Source organism: Muscardinus avellanarius, assembly GCF_963383645.1.
Source record: "Muscardinus avellanarius genome assembly, chromosome: 19".
Taxonomy (NCBI): domain Eukaryota; kingdom Metazoa; phylum Chordata; class Mammalia; order Rodentia; family Gliridae; genus Muscardinus; species Muscardinus avellanarius.
This window is the reverse complement of record NC_137805.1, coordinates 33178742-33198222: the sequence shown is the minus strand read 5'-3', so window position 1 is coordinate 33198222 and position 19481 is coordinate 33178742. Positions and strand designations below refer to the sequence as shown.

Below are 19481 nucleotides of genomic sequence, written 5' to 3'. Positions count from 1 at the left end.
CCCAGGCTGACCACAGTCTTCCAAGCCAGAGAAGAAGACAGATGCCCAGGACAGGAAGGGAAGGGTCGTCTCCTAGGCTCCGCTCTCGCCAGTGCAGCAAAATCACTGGGGTGCCCTCTCTGCTGGCTTTTCCAGGAATTACCCCAGTTAAACGTACATAATATGGAACACTCCCTCCAACCCGGCCTCCCACCACCGAATGTGTCCTTAAATCACCCCATCCCACACATTTTCATAATGACCACGTAGCTGTGAATACCGTGCTCAACACTGCCCCCTGGTGGTGTCATAAAAAGCTGCAAGTGCAAACCCTGGTGTAGCTTGTTTTCTGGACAAAAATAAGTGGAGGTTTAGGAGCCGATGGAGGGCAGAGCTGGATCCCTCCCCTAACATTTAGACTCAGGTGTCTTCCTACCACTGTCCTTTGATCAACCTAGACTCCTCTGCTATCCTAATGGTTTTACCGAAGACGCTTCATCCATTTTTGCATTTTGAAAATGCACGGCTTCAGAATTTAGGACTTCAGAACAGACTCTAGGATAGAGCCTAGAGTTTTTATATAAAAATCATTACACTGGCCCCTCAGGTTTAACTTCAAAAGTTGCCTTCAATGCACGAGTAATAAATGTCCACAGATCTCTGTCACCGGAGCCGAGTGCGGTAGTGTGTGCCTGTAGTTCCAGTACTTGGAAGGCTGGCGGCAACTTAGTGAGACCCTGTTTCAAAACTAAAAAATAAAATAGGGCCGGAGGAGTAGCTCAGAAGCAGAATGCCCCTAGGTCCAACCCCCAGGTCCACAAGAAGAAGAAGAAGAAAGAAGAAGAAAGAAGGAAGAAGGAAGAAGGAGGAGGAGAAGAAGAAGAAGAAGAAGAAGAAGAAGAAGAAGAAGAAGAAGAAGAAGAAGAAGAAGAAGAAGAAGAAGAAGAAGAAGAAGAAGAAGAAGAAATTTAGAAAAATTTCACCCTGGAAGAATCCTTGTAGAAGAAGGTGTTGTGGGTACCTCTGCACTGTTCGATGGTGAATGCCGCTTCTCCCCTGGCCCAGGGAGAGCTGCAAGGATACAACGGGGCCCTGGCTTTTCACAGAGGCCTCCACTCTGGCAAGGAGGCCCAGGAGTGTGTGCCGTTAATGGAGAGGGGCTGGTGGCCGGGAATGTTAATGACTCGGGACAGGAGCCAGCCAAACGCCTCCCTGTCCGTTGGCCTCCGGGGGCCGGGCTTCCTGCCAACATCCCACAGTACTCGGGTCCCTGGCTAGTCCCTCAATGGAGAGCCCTGGAAGCCTCATGAGAGGAAAACCCCCAGGGGCTCTGTTGGGGACACTGGAGGGACTTCACCTGCCCTTTCCCATCCCCTTAGGCATCGGAAGCTCTGTTTCCTTGGAAACACACAGCCCAGTGTTCCCAGGGATGCCAGGAACCAGCAACAGCCAACATCCAGGCTACGTGGCCAGAGGTGAGGGAAGAGCCCCGGAGTCGGGCTGAGTGTGCCCCGGCTTGATGCTTTCTGGCTGTCATCCCAGGCGAGTCCCGTGGCCTCTCTGCCTTCCTCTCCCGCTCTGTGAACTGGGGATAACACCAGCACCTGTTCTAGAAGGTGACTGTTGGGAGAAAAGGGGCCCCCCTATAAAGCACCCAGGAGGGTGGCCGGGTACCCAGGGAGTGCCCAGTGCACACCAGCTGTACTCGGCAGCACTGAGCCACCAGGGGCCGGAGGGGTTAGGATTCAGGATCGCCTGGCGCAGCAGGCAACAGACTGTGCTCCTCGGTGGCCCCAGAGATGACCAGACAGCGGAGGCCACCTTGCAGGTGGGAGGGAGGGAGGCTGAGCTGCCAGGATGATGCCCCCCCCTTCAACTGATCACCTGATCTCTTTTCTCTATGTCAGGGCCCCATCCCATAAGGAAAGTGTATGATTGAAGTTTAGTATTTGAAATCAAAATCTCCCTGAGCCCTTGAGACTCTTGTCAAAAGACAAAGAGTTTTTTGATGAAAAATACAGAGGCCTCAGCTGTGTGTATGCAGCTCTGTAAAATGAGTGTTAGGTTAGAGAGGGCAGTGGATTTGATTACAGACAGGAACAAGGAGAAGGCTTTAAGGGCCAGCGTGAACATTCTCTCTGCAGCGTTCCCGAGGTGGGTGACCTTGGGCAAGTTATCTGACATCTCTGAACCTTGATTTCTTTAAGTGACGGTAAGAATGAAGTAAGTTCAGGTAAGAGCAGCCTCTACACATAGGAAGCACAAGTATTGTTTATCAGCATGTGTGTGCATGTGTGTGTGTGTGTGTGTGTGTGTGTGTGTGTGTATTTGTAGTACTGGGGGTTGAACCCGGGGCATGCGACCTCTGAGCTACACCCCAGCCCTATTTTTATTTTTTATTTGGAAACAAGATCTCACTAAGGACTATATATAAGGACTTAGAACAATAATAATCATTTAATTATACTCCTGAAGTCTGGGTGCTGGCTGAGAGCATCGCTAAGTTGCTGAGGCTGGCTGTGAACCTGCGATCTTCTGGCCTCAGCCTCCTAGGTACTGGGATTACAGGCTTGCACCACCACACCCAGTGACATATTTTATTTTATATTTATATTTATTTATTTATTTATTTATTTATTTATTTTTGCGGGTTTAGGATAGAACCAGGGGCATTTGACCTCTGAGCTATATACCCCTTGCCCTATTTTTTATTCTTTATTTTGAAACCGGGTCTCACTGAGTTGCGGAGAGCCTCACTAAGCAGCTGAGGCTGTCCGGGAACCGTGATCCTCTGGTCTCAGCCTCTCGAATGCTGGGATTACAAGCATGTGCCACCACGCCCGGCTTGACATATTTTAATAAACAATATGTGCTTACTTGGTGCCAGGTACTCTCCTAAGCACTTTACTACTAACTTGTTTAATATCCTAACAGCTGTGTGGGTGAGCGGGCTGCTGGTATCCATCTCTTCTCTGCCGGGCACTTTCCCTGTCTTTGTGTGTGTGTGTGTGTGTGTGTGTGTGTGTGTGTGTGTGTGTGTGTGGTACTGGGGTTCCTGGGAGCCCTTCTACCTCCAGGCTACATTCCCAGACCTATTTTTTATATTTTTATTTGGAAACAGGGTCTCTTAAGCCAGCGCGGCTGGCTTTGAACCTGCGCGATCCTCCTGTCTCCGCCTCCCAAGCGCAGGGATTACAAGCGTGCCCACCACGCCCGGCTTCCCTGTCTTATTTATTAATTTTCAAAACTACCCATCTAATAGGTCACAACAGCAAGTATCTGTTGAGCACGGCTAAGGATGCTTCTGGGTGTCTAGACCAGTGGTGGACAGGACAGATCGGGTCCCTGTCCTTGTGGAGCTTATATTCTCCTGAGGGAGATTCCAATCAACAGATCAACAGGGTCATTAGGGCTAGACATGGTGTGAGCAGGGTGGTGAGGGGAGAGGGATGGGGAAGGGCTGCTCTACACCTGGGGGCCGTGGAGGCCACCTCTGAGGAGCTGAGGCTTGAAGAATAAGACTCTGAGATCTCTGTAAGGATATTCAACAGAGAAAGGCAGGTGCAAAGGTCTTGGGGTGCAGATGAGTCTGACTGGACCAAGGAAGAGACCAGACGGAGAGGAGAGGAGTGAAGAGCGAGCGAGGCCGGCGCCCATGTCAGGGAGGCAGGCGTAGCTGGGCCATGAGCGGCCTCCTATGGAGACCCAGGAAGCCTTCAGACCTAGGTTAAAGTACATGGGAATCACGGATGCATGGTTTCGCAGGGCACCCCATGAGCACTGAGTGGCCTGAGCTCAGCGCAGCTCCGGGACGCGCTTCCAGCCTCGGAGCCGCCCGCGCGGCCCGCCTGGCCCCATCCGAGGACCCCCAGCCCCGGGGCCTGGCCGAGGCCCAGCGGAGGCGCTGGGCAGGGCCTGGGAGCCAGGAGGTGCCATAAGCATTCTTGTTGCTCTGGACCGGGTCGCGGCTGCCCGGGGACAGGATGGTCCAGGCAGAGGTTGGGGGAACGAGGCAGCTGCCACACAAAGGCCCCGTTGAGCAGAAACCCTGGGACAGACTGCCCAGGCCTGGGCAAGGGGCCAGACCGGCCTCCCAGCATGCTCTGCGGCCTGCAGCCCAGCCCTCGGAGCCGGAGCCTCTCCCACCCAGCCCGGCTGGGCTCCGGCTTGGAGAACCCCTGGTGGCCGGGTCATCTCCTCCAGCCCGCTGCCTGGGCCAGGCCGGGCTCAGCTCACCGTGGTAACTGGCGCCATTTCTGTTGGGTGCTTGGCTGGGCACCCCATGCCATCCTGGACCCCAATTTTCCCTCCCCCCAACATCTAATCACACCAACTGTGTCAGGCTGTGGTTTAAGTTTCCTACACACACTGACTTAAGACGGTGGGTGTCACTGTTACTACCATTTGACAGGTGAAGAAACAGAGGCCCAGAGAGGTTTAGTAACTGGGCGAAGGTCACACACCTAACAAGTGGGAGATCTTTGATTCCAACCCGGATAATCTGTTTCTACGGCAGTGCAGAGACTCTTTAAGACCTGGATGACACCCACGTCCTCTGTCCTCTAGGAAGCCTCCCTACAACAGCTCCTAAGGCGGCAGCAACACGGAGAGTCAGACAAACACGAATCCAGATTCATGCTCTGAACAGGCATGGTGGTGCATGCTTGTAATCCCCGCGCTTGGGAGGCTGAGACAGGAGGATCGCACAGGTTCAAAGCCAGCCTCAGCTATTTAGTGAGGCTCTCAGCAACTTAGTGAGACCCTGTTTCCAAATAAAGTATAAAATAGGTCTGGGAGTATAGCCTGGAGGTAGAAAGCCCCTGGGTTCCACCCCCAGTACCACAAACACACAAAAAAATTCCATGCTCTACTACCCATGATCTGTGCTACCTGGAAGCAGTCACTTAACCCCTGTGGGCCTTGTGATTTTAAAAATGAATTTTATTTATGCATAAATCACTTTTATTTGATTCATTTAATAAAAGAGAATTTTTGTGAAACCACTAGCAATATGGTAAACTTTAAATAACTTATTTTGGCTTCGCTTATTTATTATATTTCTTGGAATGGGGATATGCACATTATTTGCCAATAAATGCTTACTGGGTTTTTTTTTTGGTGTGTGTGTGTGGGTGGGTCTAGGAATGGAACCCAGAGGCATTTGACCTCCGGTCTACACCCCTTGCCCAGTTTTTTATTCTTAATTTTGAAACCAGTCTCACTGAGTTGCAGAGGGCCCCACTAAGGAGCTGAGGCTGACTGTGAACCTCCGGTCTCAGCCTCCCGAATGCTGGGATGACAAGTGTGCGCCACCACGCCTGGCTTGCTTACTGGTTTAAATTTACATTTACCCCAGATGCAGAATCTTGAAACTTACTCTAATTAAATGAAGAAAAATGTATTGAAAAATTCTTTTTTTGTGTGATACTGGGGATTGATCCCAGGGGCCTTCTACCTCTGTGCTAGACCCCCAGCCTTTTTATTTTCTGTCTGGAAACAGGGTCTCACTAAGTTGTGGAGGGCCTCACTAAGTGGCTGAGGCTGGCCACAAACCTGCGATCCTCCTGCCTCAACCTCCAAGTACTGGGATTACAAGCCTGTGCCACCATTCCCAGCTAAAAAAATCTTTTAAATGAGCAAAAGAAAAAAAAAACAAAACATTTTGCTCTTACAATTCAAAATATATCCCAAATAACGTTTTTACAACAGCCAAAACCATTAACCAAAAATCCAGGCCAATGGTCTCATATGTGTAACAAAATGGTCACACTCAATTGTCTTGACTATTAAGACTATTAAGACATATATACATGTATGTGTGTATATATATTTATATGCATAGAAATAAATTTATATATATATACTTAGGAATATACATACATATATATATATATGTACACACACACACACACACACACACACACTTCTAAAACCACGCAGATTAGCAACTTGGAGAGTTTTGCCTCTGGGAAATCAGAAGAAGAACTTTTGTTCATCTGTCTTTTTGTTTTCTTTGACTTCTGTACCACTGCACATGTGTTACTTAAAAAAAACAGAATATGTTTAATAAAAAGAGTGCTTCTAGCCAGGCGTGGTGGCGCACGCTTGTAATCCCAGGACTTGGGAGGCTGAGACAGGAGGATCCAGGTTCGTGGCCAGCCTCAGCTACTCAGTGAGGCCCTCTGCAACTCAGTGAGACCCTGTTTCAAAATAAAGAATAAAAAATAGAGCTGGGGATGTAGATGGGAGGTAGATTGCCCCTGGGTTCCATTCCCAGGACTGTAATAAATAAACAAGCAAATAAATAAAAAGCAATAAATAAACACACAAAATAAATAAATAAATACATAATAAAAAAATCCAACATGCCTACACAAATAAAAGAATCTCTCCAAGGAGAACCTGCAGGTGCCGTCCAGGTTGCCTGGAGTGGACGCCCTGCGGCCCCTGCTGAGTGCAGGGAGCTCTGGCACCCTGGGACGAGGCGCCTGGCTCACATTCACACCTGCTCCTGTGGCAGCTCCCTCCTGCAGATGGACACTGGGACCCAAAGGCCTGTTTGTCTCTGGTTCATGGAGATGTTTCCAAAGCCTCTGTAGGGTTGGGTCTGCCTCCCAGCTCCTCTCTCCCTGGCCCTCTCCCCCACAGGTGGTGACCCCAAGGGCAGGAGCTAATGACCTCCTGCTGGTCAAGCACCTGGGGGTCGCAGACACTGGCGAGGACATGGTGAGACCCCTGGATGTAATCCCAGCATGCCTTCCTCGCCGGGCATGGGGCTCACCATCACCTTAATACCTTCCAACAATCCAAAGAGTCAGAAGTTGGTAATTCACAGGTGGGAAAGCCAGAGCCCAGAGAGGTTAAGCCTCCTGCCCAAAGTCCCGGGTGAGGGTTAAATGAGATAATACTTGGTATAAATGTTGGGGCTGAGACCACACTGCCTCCGGCTGACCGTGGACTTGCCCAGCCCCGAGAGCGAGCGACTTCTAAAACTGTACTCTGTGTCTCGCTAGGTTCACCCTAGTGCCGCCCTGACAAGCTCACGGAGCCCGCTGGAATAACATTCATTATAGCATTAATTAACTATCATTAATACCCAACATGCTAGCCAGGTGTGGTGGCGCACGCTTGTAATCCCAGTGCTTGGGCGGCTGAGACAGGAGGATCGCAGGCTCATGGCCAGCCTCGGCTACTTAGTGAGGCTCTCTGCAACTTAATGAGCCCATTTCAAAATAAAAAGTAAGCTGGGCGCGGTAACGCACGCTTGTAATCCCAGTACTTGGGAGGCTGAGACAGGAGGACCTCAGGTTCGTGGCCAGCCTCAACTACTCGGTGAGGCCCTCTGCAACTTAGTGAGACCCTGTTTCAAAATAAAGAATAAAAAGTAAGGCTGAAGGTATAGTTCAGAGGTAGAATGTCCTTTGGTTCAATCACCAGTACCACACACACACACACACACACACACACACCCCAAAAAATAAAAATAAAAATAAATAAAAAATAAAAAATCCAACATGCCTATCACAGAGTCAAGAACGCGGACTCTAGAGCGGGCCTGCCTGGATTCCCATCTTGACTGCACGGCTGTGTGACCGCAGGCAAGTTGCTTGACCTCTCTGTGTCCCCACTTCCTTATCTACAGAATGGGAATAACAACTGCGTCTACCTCACAGGCTCTGTACTGCGGTCTGCCTCCAACCCTGGCAGCCGACAGAGGCCTGTTTCAAAGCTGACATTTTCCCTCTCCTCTTTCCCTCCTGTCCCCTCCCCCCTTGTTAACAAGAAACAGCCTCTTAGCAGTTTACTGACCAAAGGCGCCTGTGAATCTAAGAATCAACTCGAGGATGACGTGGACCTGAATCTGTCTCCTCCGACCAGCCCAGGCCACCCTGAAGAGCCGACCTGAAAGGGGACTGGATGCCTTTGTTCAGATAGAGTCCAGGCTTTGATTCTGAACTGTTAAGCTCACTGGCTTTCTCCGATTTGCTAGCAAATCACAGCTCTTTTTTTCCTTCCTCTCAAAGGCTTGTCCCAGTTATTTGATTGGCAAGTGGGGTCAGGTAGCGGAATCCGGAACGGTGCGTGGCACGGGGCCGTGCCGCCACTCCTCTGCGCTCACGGGACCCTGGAGCCGGGATCGTGCTCGGACTTGTGTTAGTATCACGCCTGCCTCGAGCTCCCTGAGTGTCCGTATCATACCTCGTTCCTCTTTCTCCGCAGCACCTGGAGCTGCGTGTGGGCCCATGAAGTAGAAACCACGATTGCAAGCTGGTAAGCAGGAAGCCGGTGTGCCCGCGTGGCCCTGGGTGCCCCTCGGCCCTGTCCTGGAGCGGCGCTGGGACCTCCCACCCTCCCGGGCCCGGGGCTGTTACCTCGCAGCCCTTGGCCATGGCGAAGCCCCCGCCCAGGAGAAGGATGATGTTCCAGGGCACGGTCTCCTGGGCCTTCTTCCAGGTCAGCAGCGGCTCCGTCTGTGTGTTGGGAGCTGAGTGGGGCAGAGAGAGGACCCGGCACAGGTCAGGGCCACGCAGCCTGGGGAAGGGCCAGCCACCAGCCCTGCCGCCCCTGCCCTGGGTTCCCCAGAAGGCCACGGTCTCACTCCTGCTTCCGATTTGGGGATTTTAGCCCATTAAGTCTCAAGAACTGCCAGGTACAGTGGCACATGCTTGTAATTCTAGTACTTGGGAGGTTGCGACAGGAAGATGGCAGGTTCAAGGCCAGCCTCGGCAATGTAGCGAGACTCTTAGCAACTTAGTAAGGCTGTGTCACAAAACAAAACAGAACGCGCGGGGATGTAGTTCAGCTGTGGAATGCCCCTGAATTCAATTCCCAGCACACACACACACACACACACACACACACACACACACACTCCCAAGAATTAAATTTCATGAATACTTCAATGAATTTGATACAGGTGTATTAAAATAGGTTGAAATAGTAATCTAGAGCTAATATATATTAATGAATATTTTATTATATTATAACTAGTTGATTGTTATATATTATGCCATATAATTATACTCTATATTTAAGTCTATAAATGTTCCACATCTCCCTCCGCTGATGGGACAAAATGAGTGTAGAAGAAACCCCACAAGCATCATGATGCGGTGTCTGCTCTACTCAGAATGAAAATAATTCTGTGGTTCCTCGGCTTGAGAATGTTCTGGAAACAGGCACTCCACCAGCAGAACATTCAAGTCGTCCAACACCCCTTCTGGTTTGGTGTGCAAGATAAAAGGCTGCCTTTGATTTGAATGTGTACAGAGAACTAAAGAGAGAGGAGGAAATTTAGTAAAATGGAAACTAAGGTTAGCTTTGGACCATGAGATTATGACATGACTTCTTTTTTCTTAACAATATCAGTGCAACTGAGACAAGAGGATCCCGGGTTCGAGGCCAGCCTCAGCAATGCAGTGAGACTGTCAGCAACATAGCAGGACCCAGTTTCAAAAAGAGAAAAGTAAAAAGGACTGGGGTGTAGCTCAGAGGTAGAATGCTCCTGGGTTCCATCCTCAGTACCAAGACAAAACAAAATCAAAATCAGTGTGATTTCATCAGGCTAAATACGGCATGGTCCCTAGAGGGTCCCTGTGAGGATGGTCTGAGGTCACGATGACGTTGTCGGTGAACGGGAAGGGTTTCCGTTTAGCTGCAGCCCAGGCTCTAGAGCGGAGTTACTCTGGCACCTGTAGCCTAGCGCCTGGCGCAGAGCCCACACTCCTAAGATGAGATTTTCCTTTGCAAGGTGCTACCAGGGAGGTGGAAAGGGGGTGTGGGAGAAAGACAGTCTCCTTCCTGGTCAAGGAACTACCGGCATCTTGTCTCTCCTTTTTAGCTTTTTACACAGTGGCCTCCCTGAAGCTGGATTTGAAATCAGGAATTAAAGGCAATAAAAGCTACTTAGTAAAACCCGTCCTTCAGTTAGCGCGAGGCCCACGGGGCTGCGCAGCCCCGCAGGTTCTTGGACCAAATTCGACATTCGATTCAGCTCAGAATCGAACGAAACTGCAGGCGGCAGGTGGCCCAGACCTCAGCCTTTAGGTGATAAAATATTATTTCATTAAAGAGGTAGGAAAAACCTGAAAAGAAAAGCAACTTGCTCTGCATAGCGGGTAAGATCCAGACAGGGGGAGGGCGCAGGCCCTGGCGTGGGGCTCACGGGATGCAGAAGTGGCCAGTGCTCACCGGACTGTCTGCCACGTTACGAGCTCAGCCTCAGCGCTTCCTGTTCTGACCGTCTTCCCACCCACCCTGTCCTGGCCACTGTCCCCTGTGAGCCCAGCCCTGGACGCGTGGATCCCCACTTCTGGCTCAGCTTGACACTAGCTGGGGTTTAGAGCAGTGGCTAAAAGCACAAGCTTGAAATTAGATTTGAGGAGCCAGGTGTGGTGGTGCACGCCCGTCATCTCAGGGCTCTGGAGGCTGAGATGGGAGGATCGCAGGTTCAAGGCCAGCCTCAGCGGTGTAGCAAGACTCTCACCAACTTAGCATGACCCTGTTTCAAAACAATAAAATAAAAAAAATAAAATAGCTGGGGGGTGTAGCTCAGAGGTAGAATGCCCCTAGGTTCAATACCCAGTAAAACATACACACACACACACACACACACACACACACACACACTTGATTTGAATCCTGCCTTCAGTCATTCACCAACTATATGGACCAGTGATTGTCCCTCTCTGAACCCCATTGAACTCCTCTGCAAGCTGGGGTTGCAGCGCTTCCCCAGAGACTTGTTGGCGTAAATGGTCTCCCCTGTAGAGGGCTCGGCCGAGGGCGTGGCCCAGAGCAAGCCCCAGTTCTTCCTTTGACAAATGTGTACAGAGCTCCCACCGTGCGCCCAACGCTCTTTTGGACAAAGGGGTGCAGAAGAGCCAGCACGGACACAATCCCTCTCCCCGGGAATGGACATTCCAGTGGAGAAGGCGGGTAGTGAGCAAATAAATACGTGATGCCGAGAAAGTTTAGATGGTGAAAAGAAAAACAAAATAGGGTAAAGGAAATGAGAATGACAAAAAAAAAACCCCAAAAACAAATAAACAAAAATACTCTTCTAGGTGGTGCATTCAGAGAATGCTTCTCTGGGGAGATGGCATTTGTTTTTTTGTTTGTTTGGTTTTTTTTTTTTTTTTTTGGTGTTACTGGGATTCCTGGAAGCCCTTCTACCTCCAGGCTACACTCCCAGACCTATTTTTTTATATTTTTATTTGGAAACAGGGTCTCTTAAGCCAGCGAGGCTGGCTTCGAACCTGCGCGATCCTCCTGTCTCCGCCTCCCAAGCGCGGGGATGACAAGCGTGCGCCACCACGCCCGGCGGGAGATGGCATTTGGACAGAGCCCTAGATGCAGTGATGGGTGAGCCATGCAGGTACATATCTGGAGGAAGAGCTGGCTGGGCGGGGAGGAAACGGGAGACACTATTGTTGTCATTATCATCGTCGCCATCACTGTCAATGGTGGACGTAGCACTGTGCCCACCATTGTCAACCACAGCACGTGCCTGGCACATTGTAGGTACCGGATCAATACCTGTGGGCTGGCCATTAAAAGGGAGAAATACTGGCTGGGCATGGTGGTGCATACCTGTAATCCCACTACTTGGGAGGCTGAAAGAGGGGGATCGCAGTTTCAAGGCCATCCTCAGCAACTGAGTGAGATTCAGCAACCTAGCAAGACCCTGTTTCAAAAAAAAAAAAAAAAAACTTAGGCGCCGGGCGTGGTGGCGCACGCTTGTAATCCCCACGCTTGGGAGGCGGAGACAGGAGGATCGCGCAGGTGCTGGCTTAAGAGACCCTGTTTCCAAATAAAAAATATTAAAAAAAATAGGTGTCTGGGCGTGTAGCCCGGAGGTGGAAGCCCTCCATGGACCAGACGCAGCTCACACAAGCATTCAGTGCTGCTGCTGCTGCCCCCATGGGTTTGCTTTCCAGTTAGAATTAACTGTCCACGTTAAAATCAGGGAGATCTCTACGCAAGCCCAGATATTTCACTTCTTTTGAAAAAGAATCAGCAAGTTTGACAAGAGCAGCTGTTTTCTTGCGTGGTGGCGATCGGTAGGAACTGAGCAGCATTTCGCGTCGGTTCGCAGAGACCTCGGCACGCCAGGACACAGAGGATCTTGCCGTTTATTATCATCCTCTGCTGCTATTTTCCTTGTGATTCTTCTGTTTCAGAGACTTGGCCACAGAAATGCAAGAGGGGGCTATGTGTTATGTGAGACATTTCCCCGTACCTACTTGGCTGTGGGCATTACAGTCTGCAACACCTGATCTAGAAAACCACTAAAAGCCAAGGTGAGAGGCACTAAGGGAATCCCTTATTTTCTTTTATTTGGGGGAGGGCACTAGGGATTAAACCCAGGGGCAGTCTACCTCCAAGCTACACCCCTAGCCCTATTATATTTTTTATTTGAAAACAGGGTCTCACTTAGTTACTGAGAGCCTTGCTCTGTTGGTGAGACTGGCTTAGAACCTGTGATCTTCCCGTCTCAGCCTCCCACGTATTGGGATTACAGGCGTGTGCCACCACACCTGGCTGGGGACTTCCTCATTTTCTAAGTGGGAAGCAGGATTAGAAGAGGTCATCGGGCATGTAGTAGTAGAGCTAGGGTACCAAATACCTGTGCCACTGTGCCTTCCCCAGAGCCCAGCCAATAGAAAGCTGTGGGTATGGAGGTCACCTGGGGAACAGAGCCACGGATGGAGACTTGACTAAAGGCAGCTGGTTATGGGGTGGCCAGGAATCCATGAGGCCTTTAGGTGGGGAGATCTGCTCAGATAAGAACTCACTGTACCAAGAAAATTCCTATTCTCCTTGATGGGAAATAGAGACAACTGAGAGAAGAGAAATAAAAAGCCCAGGTGAAGGAGTAGACAGGGAGAGAGGCCACATGTCACAGAGGGACACGAGTGCTGATGCCCTTGAGGAAACAGAAAGCGTGGGAAAGAAGAAATCATGTGCAAGTAGAAACTGGGCAGAGGCAGAAACCATGCAGAAGCGGGGACTAAGCGAGTGCAGAAGCCACGTGGAAGTAAAAGCCAGGTGGATGTGGAAACTAAGCAGGAGCAGACACCAAGAGGAAGTAGAAACCATGTGGAATTAAGAAATAGGTGGAAGTAGAAACCAATGGAAGTAGAAATCAGGCAGAAGTAGAAACTCAGCAGAAATAAAAACCAAAGTAGAAACCCCAGGAATCAGAAACCAGGAGGAAGTAGAAACCGTGTGGAGTTAAGAACGAGGTGGGAATAGAAACTAAGTGGAAGCAGAAACCATGGGGAAGTAGAAATCAGGCAGAAGTAGAAACTCAGCAGAAATAAAAACCAAAGTAGAAACCCCAGGAATCAGAAACCAAGAGGAAACAGAAACCATGCTGATGTAGAAGCCAGGCAGAAACAAAAACCACGCAGAAGTTAAATGAAACGGAAGTAGAAACTAAGTGGACTCAGAAACCAGGCAGAAGCAGAGACACCGAGGGCGCGACCACCACGAGGGAGCGAAGGAGTGGGCGTTACCGAGGAGTAGACACCATAAGGAAACGGAGGCTTTGAGCACGCAGAAACTGATACTCGTGCAAGGCCTAAGAGACAGGATAAACTCAGAAGAGGTCAGGAAAGGGTACACTGAGTGGTGAGTTGGAAGTTAGAGAGACGCAGGGCTGGAGAGAAGGGCCGAGTCCTGCTCAACTGCAGAGGCCACGAGCCATCGGAGGCCTTCTTGGACCCAGTTCTGGCCTCCTTGGGGTCCAATGTGCCACAGCTACCGGAACTCCTTGTCTTCTGTTGGAATCTCACAATGACTGGGACTAGCCTGCATAATCATTTGCTTTTTTTATTTTCAATGATAAAAAATAGATTCTGTCCCCGAGACCATCCCACTGCCCCAGGTGGAGTCTGGGCTAGTGGCAGCCTCCATCCCAGGTGGCAGGTGCTGGTGTTGCTTTCTGGCAGACATCCGCTGGAAATCCAGCCTGCGGACATGTGGCTTGCGGGGTGCTGGGTGTTGTTTTTTTTTTTTTTTAATAAATTGGATTTTAATGCCTTTAGGCAGTTTTGCCTCCTATTCTGCTTAAACGCCGCTTGTTATTTTTGTGCCTGTGTTCTTAGTTAACTGGGTTGTAATTTTTTTGCCTTTGGCAAAGGGGTCAGCCACACCCCTTTACAGGGGTCTCCTGTAAAGGGCCAGAAAGTAATTATGTTTGGCTTTGTGGGTCAAGAGGTAAAGTCGAGGCAGTTGTGTAGGTACTTGCAAAAGTAAGAAAAATAAATTTCCAGTTTTCTTGAGGAAATGGAAACTAGGAAGCAGAAACTAGGCAGAACTTTACTTATGAACACTGAAATTTGAATTTCATGTAATGTTCACGTGTCAGGAAATATTTTTCTTTGGACTCTTTTCAACCATTTGAAAATATGAAAACCATTCTTAGCTTATGGATTGTACAAACAGAGAGAGCTTCCGGGTCTGGCTTGGAGGCCATATCTGCTAACACCTGTCCTCAGCTGTCATTCCCAGCATCCCTACATCCCCAGACGAGGTTCAGTGCAAGGGGGACTCGCCGGACCATGTGTTTAGCGAAGCCCGGCTGCTCCAGGTCACTGATGCCCCTGTCCCTCACCACGGTCCTCGCTGAGCTCACCAAGACCTCAACCTTGACCTTCTTACCTTTGAAGTCAAACCACCACTTGAACGAGGGCCTCTGGGATGGGAAGAAGAACAGGATGATGACAATGGCCACACCCGTGACAGCATCAGAAACAAACCTACAATGAGAAGGCCCCAAAGCATGTGACCCTGGGCTTCTCAGCAGGCCCCGGCTTGGCAGCTTTGCAAATGAGGATTTGTTGAAGGGAATTAGGCCCTCCGCTGTGAAGGGGGCATTGTTGAAGGCTGGCCCCTGGATGCAGTGGGCATTAGGCTCAGCGGGAATGCCTTGCCCACAGGTGCAAAAGCCTTTATCCCCAGCTCCCTGGGGTGTTTAGCTACTGCTTGAGCCAAACAGTGATTATCTGCCCAATTCAAGGGCCCTAGGAAAAGAGGCTTGACCAAAGGAGATCTGAGGGCCATAGAATATTGATCCAAGCACCACAAGTTGCCTAACGTGGACTCCATAAGAACCTCGTACGCATTCTTGAGTCTCCTTATGCTTGAGTTCATACTGGCACGGGCCACTTGCCACAGAGACGCAGCCCACTCCCACCAATGGAGCCCAGACCCACCCAGCCTCCCAGCCCCTCAAAACCCACCACCGCCCAGGCATCCACAGTGTGTCTTTTGGGTGAGCCTGGGACCCTTAGGACAGGCCTCTTCTGTTTCTGATGAGAAATTGGGGGTATCTGACAGCAAAAACAACTTGCTCAAGGGCAGACTAGTTGGTGGAGGAGGTGGGCCTTGAACCCAATTTTCTGTCTCCAAGACCATTGCTAACAAAAGCTCTTTCAGCTCACGTATTTGGAAAGAAGAATATTCAAATAGCCAAAACGCTGAAAAAGAGTATCACTATAATCAGGGAAATACAAATGAGAACACCAAAGGAGCCAGGCACGGGTCACACACCTGTAATCCCAGCATTTGAGAAGCTGAGACAGGAGGATCACAGGTTTGAGGCTTGCCTTGGCAACTTAGTGAGACCCTATTTCAAAATAAAAAATACAATAGGGCTGGGGGTGTAGTTCAGAGGTAGAATGCCCTTGGGTTCAAGCCCCAGTACCAAAAAAAGAGGAAGGAAGATTTTTTTGATAGAAACATATTTAAATTACATTTCATTCACATTACAAAATATCTTGCATCTGATTTAAAAAGACAAGAGATAATGTCAGGCTTTATGCATTCACGAAGAAAGTCAACCAAGATGCCTGCTTAAAACAAACCAACCAACCACAGGGCTTCATTTGTAGTATTGGACACAGTTCGATAAAAAATGGTCAGATAAAGTGTTCCCATTCTGTGGAATATCGAGGTGTAATCTCAGTACTTGGGAGGCTGAGACAAGAGGGCTGCAGGTTCAAGGCCAGCCTCAGCAACTCTGTGAGGCCCTGTTTCAAAATAAGAAATCAAAAGGCCTGGGGGCTTAGCTTACCTTAGAAGTTAAAATGCCCTTGGGTTTAATCTCCAGTGCCAAAAAAAAGTTAAGTCAGAAATATCAAGTTGTTCTTTTGATCATATGGTTGTACATCTCCATCTTTCGTCATATGCGTGTACACATATACATATACATATGCGTGTACACATATACATATACATATGCGTGTACACATATACATATACATATGCGTGTGTAAGTGTTAGTATATGTGTATGTATCCAGCTTGTTACACACCAAGCTATTCACTGCGCTCCTCCTGGGGGATGGGACGGAAGGCAGAGGAAGGGGAACCAACTTTGAATTTTTTCAGTTTGTCGTTGTTGGAATTTTCTGTACATATGTTGCATAACTTTATAATTAAAGAAAAAAGCGGATCAGAAATAATGTTTGCTGGGATCACAATTCTGTTAGACCTTGTGGATCCATGGGGTTCTTTTTAACTGTTTGTGTTTCACTAAAGTATAATTATCATAATCAAAGTGTAGAAGAATTTGCAGAGAGGCCTTTTTAAAGTCAGAAAAGATGTATATCAGAACTGGAGGCTGGGATTCTAAGTGATTTTTGCTTTATCTGCATTGTAGGAATGTTTATAACACCCATTTTTTACCTAAAAAACACCACCAACAAAATACATTCTGGAAAAATAAGACTGGTAATAGTGATAAAAGCCACCTTTCTTGGCTCCATAAAGTTATATTGGTTTTACCTTCAACACATCAGAACTTTTTTTTTTTTTTTTGTGGTACTGGGGATGGAACCCAGGGGCATTCTACCTCCAAGATACACCCTCAGCCCTATTTTCTATTCCTTATTTTGAAACAGGGTCTCACTGAGTTGCAGAGGGTCTCATTAAATAGTAGCTGAGGCTGGCCGCAAATCGCGATCCTCCTGTCTCAGCCTCTCAAACGCTGGAATTACAAGCGTGCGCCACCATGCCCGACTAGAACTTTTTTCTTTTTTTTTTTTTTTTTTGGTGGTGCCAGGGATTGAACCCAGGGGCCTTCTACCTCCGACCTACACCCCCAGACTGATTTTTTATTCTTTATATTTGAAACAAAGTCTCACTAAGTCATAGAGGGCCTCACTAAGCATCTGAGGCTGGCTGTGAACCCAGATCCTCTGGTCTCAGCCTCCCAAGGACTGGAATTACGAGCGTGTGCCACCAAGCCCGGCTCTGATCAAAACTTTTATCATTCATTTTAGGAGCAAGGACTCTGAGGCTCAGTGGGAGAGGTATCCAGAACTGCAAGGTCCACATGGTAGCTGCTGGCCTCATGGCTGGTGTGTATTCAAAATGTGGCAAGACCAAGCTGAGATGTGCTTTATGTGGAGAATACACACCAGATTGTGGTGATTAAGTAGCCAAAACAAAACCCCCAAAATCAAGGATGTAGAATATAAAAATACCTCACATAACAATACAGCCATGAGTTTCTGGGCGTGGGGGCGCACGTTTGTAATCCCAGCATTTGGGAGGCTGAGACCAGAGGATCGCGGTTCGCGGACAGCCTCAGCTACTTAGTGAGGCCCTCTGCAACTCAGTGAGACCCTGTTTCAAAATAAATAATATGCCAGGGCGTGGTGGCACACGCTTGTAATCCCCGCGCTTGGGAGGCAGAGTCAGGAGGATCGTGCAGGTTCGAAGCCAGCCACACTGGCTTAAGAGACCCTGTTTCCAAATAAAAAGTATAAAATGGGTCTGGGAGTGTAGCCTGGAGGTAGAAGGGTTTCCAGGAACCCCAGTACCACCACCACCAAAAAAAAAAAAAGATAAATAAATAAATAATAAAAAAATAGGGCTGGGGGTGTAGCTCGGAGGTAGAATGCCCCTGGGTTCCATCCCCAGTACCACAAAAAAAGTGTGTGTGTGTGTGTGTGTGTGTGTGTGTGTGTGTGTGTGTGAATTAACAGCAGTAATACCCTTGGACAAATGTTATAATCTGATTTTGTCACTGTGCAAATATCGTGGAGTATACTAACACAAACTAAGCCAGCTATGCCATCACTAGTCATATCATCTCATGGGGCCAGCTCTGTAGTTCCTCACTGAGTAAAATGTCATCACTTGGAACATGCCTATATCAAACATACGTTTTCCAGTACTGGAGATTGAACCCAGGAGCACTTTACCACTGAACTACATCCCCAACCTCCCCCCACCCCGAGTTTGGTACTAGGGATGGAACCCAGGGCCACTCTGCCTCCAAGCTACACCTCAGCCCCATTTTTTTTTTTTCATTTTAAAGCAGGGCCTTGCTAAGTTGCCGAGAGTCTTGCTTAATTTCTGAGCTTTGCCTCAAACCTGTGATTCTCCTGTTTCAGCTTTCCAAGTAGTGAGATTTTAGGTGTGCTCCCCCATGACTGGCAGCTCAGCCTTTTTTTTTTTTTTTTTTTTTTTGGTATATGTGTTTGGTACTGGGGATTGAACCCAGGCATGTTCTACCTCCAAGCTACACCTCATGCCCCCCCCCCTTTTTTTCTTTTTTGCAGTACTGGGGATGGAACCTAGGAGCATTCTACCTCTGAGCTGCAACTCCAGCCCTATTTTTTATTCTTTATTTTGAAACAGGATCTCACTGAGTTGCAAAGGGCCTCCCTAAATAGCTGAAGCTGTACACGCGCTGACCCAAATCATCAGAATTCACCAAATCCAGCAGACGCAGGTCCCATCTAATAACGTCGGAGTTTGACACCATGACCCACTCACTCCTCCCACTGGCACCTGCCTCTGCTCACAGCCCCATGGTCCACAGCTTGGGTCCTCGCTGGCTGCTTCTCAGCTTACCTAACACTGTCCTTCTCCACCCAGCTGAGACGTGTTGAGGTTCCGTAGAATCCTCCACACTCTCCGGGTCCACTTTCTCTAGCTAAGCCCATCGAGTCCTATGGCTTTAAGTTCCACATCGGTAGAAGGACCCCCAGATTCACACCTGCAAACTAAGTATCTCCCCTGAGCTCCTGTCTTGCACTCCAACTACCTGCTACGATATATACGACTTGACAGGTCTAAACTGAGCCCAAGATGGGATTGGTGAGAAGCCAACCCAACCTTGAAGAACGTCCTTCAAATAACCGCCATCCAGGCGGGTTCCCTCCACCCCCAAATCCAACCCCCTGCAGGCCCTGCTGTACCTAACTTTGAAATATATCTTAACTCCTGCATCTCCACATTGCTACAATGTGCTACAACCTCCACTCCAGTCACTGAAGCCTCTGACCTCTGTTAATCCCAACTGTATTAATTCATTAATTCTTCAGAACTGCTGTTATGGGTATAGGATGATCCCTGAAGAACTCAAGTATTAGTGTTCAGAACTGGTATATGTAAGTCATGAGGGCTGTAATATCATCAGTAGATAACTCCATTGTGATGGATTTGCCCTGGCCTGGGGGGTGACCTAGGATTGTGGCTAGA

At 48.9% G+C, this 19481-nt stretch overlaps 1 protein-coding gene across 3 annotated transcripts in view; it reads right to left on the bottom strand.

The window, feature by feature from the left end:
* The window catches only part of SLC13A3 (solute carrier family 13 member 3), a gene marked incomplete at both ends in the record, with an annotated part of 94326 nt that overhangs the window by 4805 nt on the left and 70040 nt on the right, over positions 1 to 19481 (bottom strand). For all 3 annotated transcript variants that reach the window (XM_080716253.1, XM_080716251.1, XM_080716252.1), the window contains 2 exons: positions 8352 to 8464; positions 14647 to 14744. In XM_080716253.1, coding sequence (XP_080572379.1) covers positions 8352 to 8464; positions 14647 to 14744 — 211 coding nt within the window. The remainder of the gene's footprint in view (positions 1 to 8351; positions 8465 to 14646; positions 14745 to 19481) is intronic.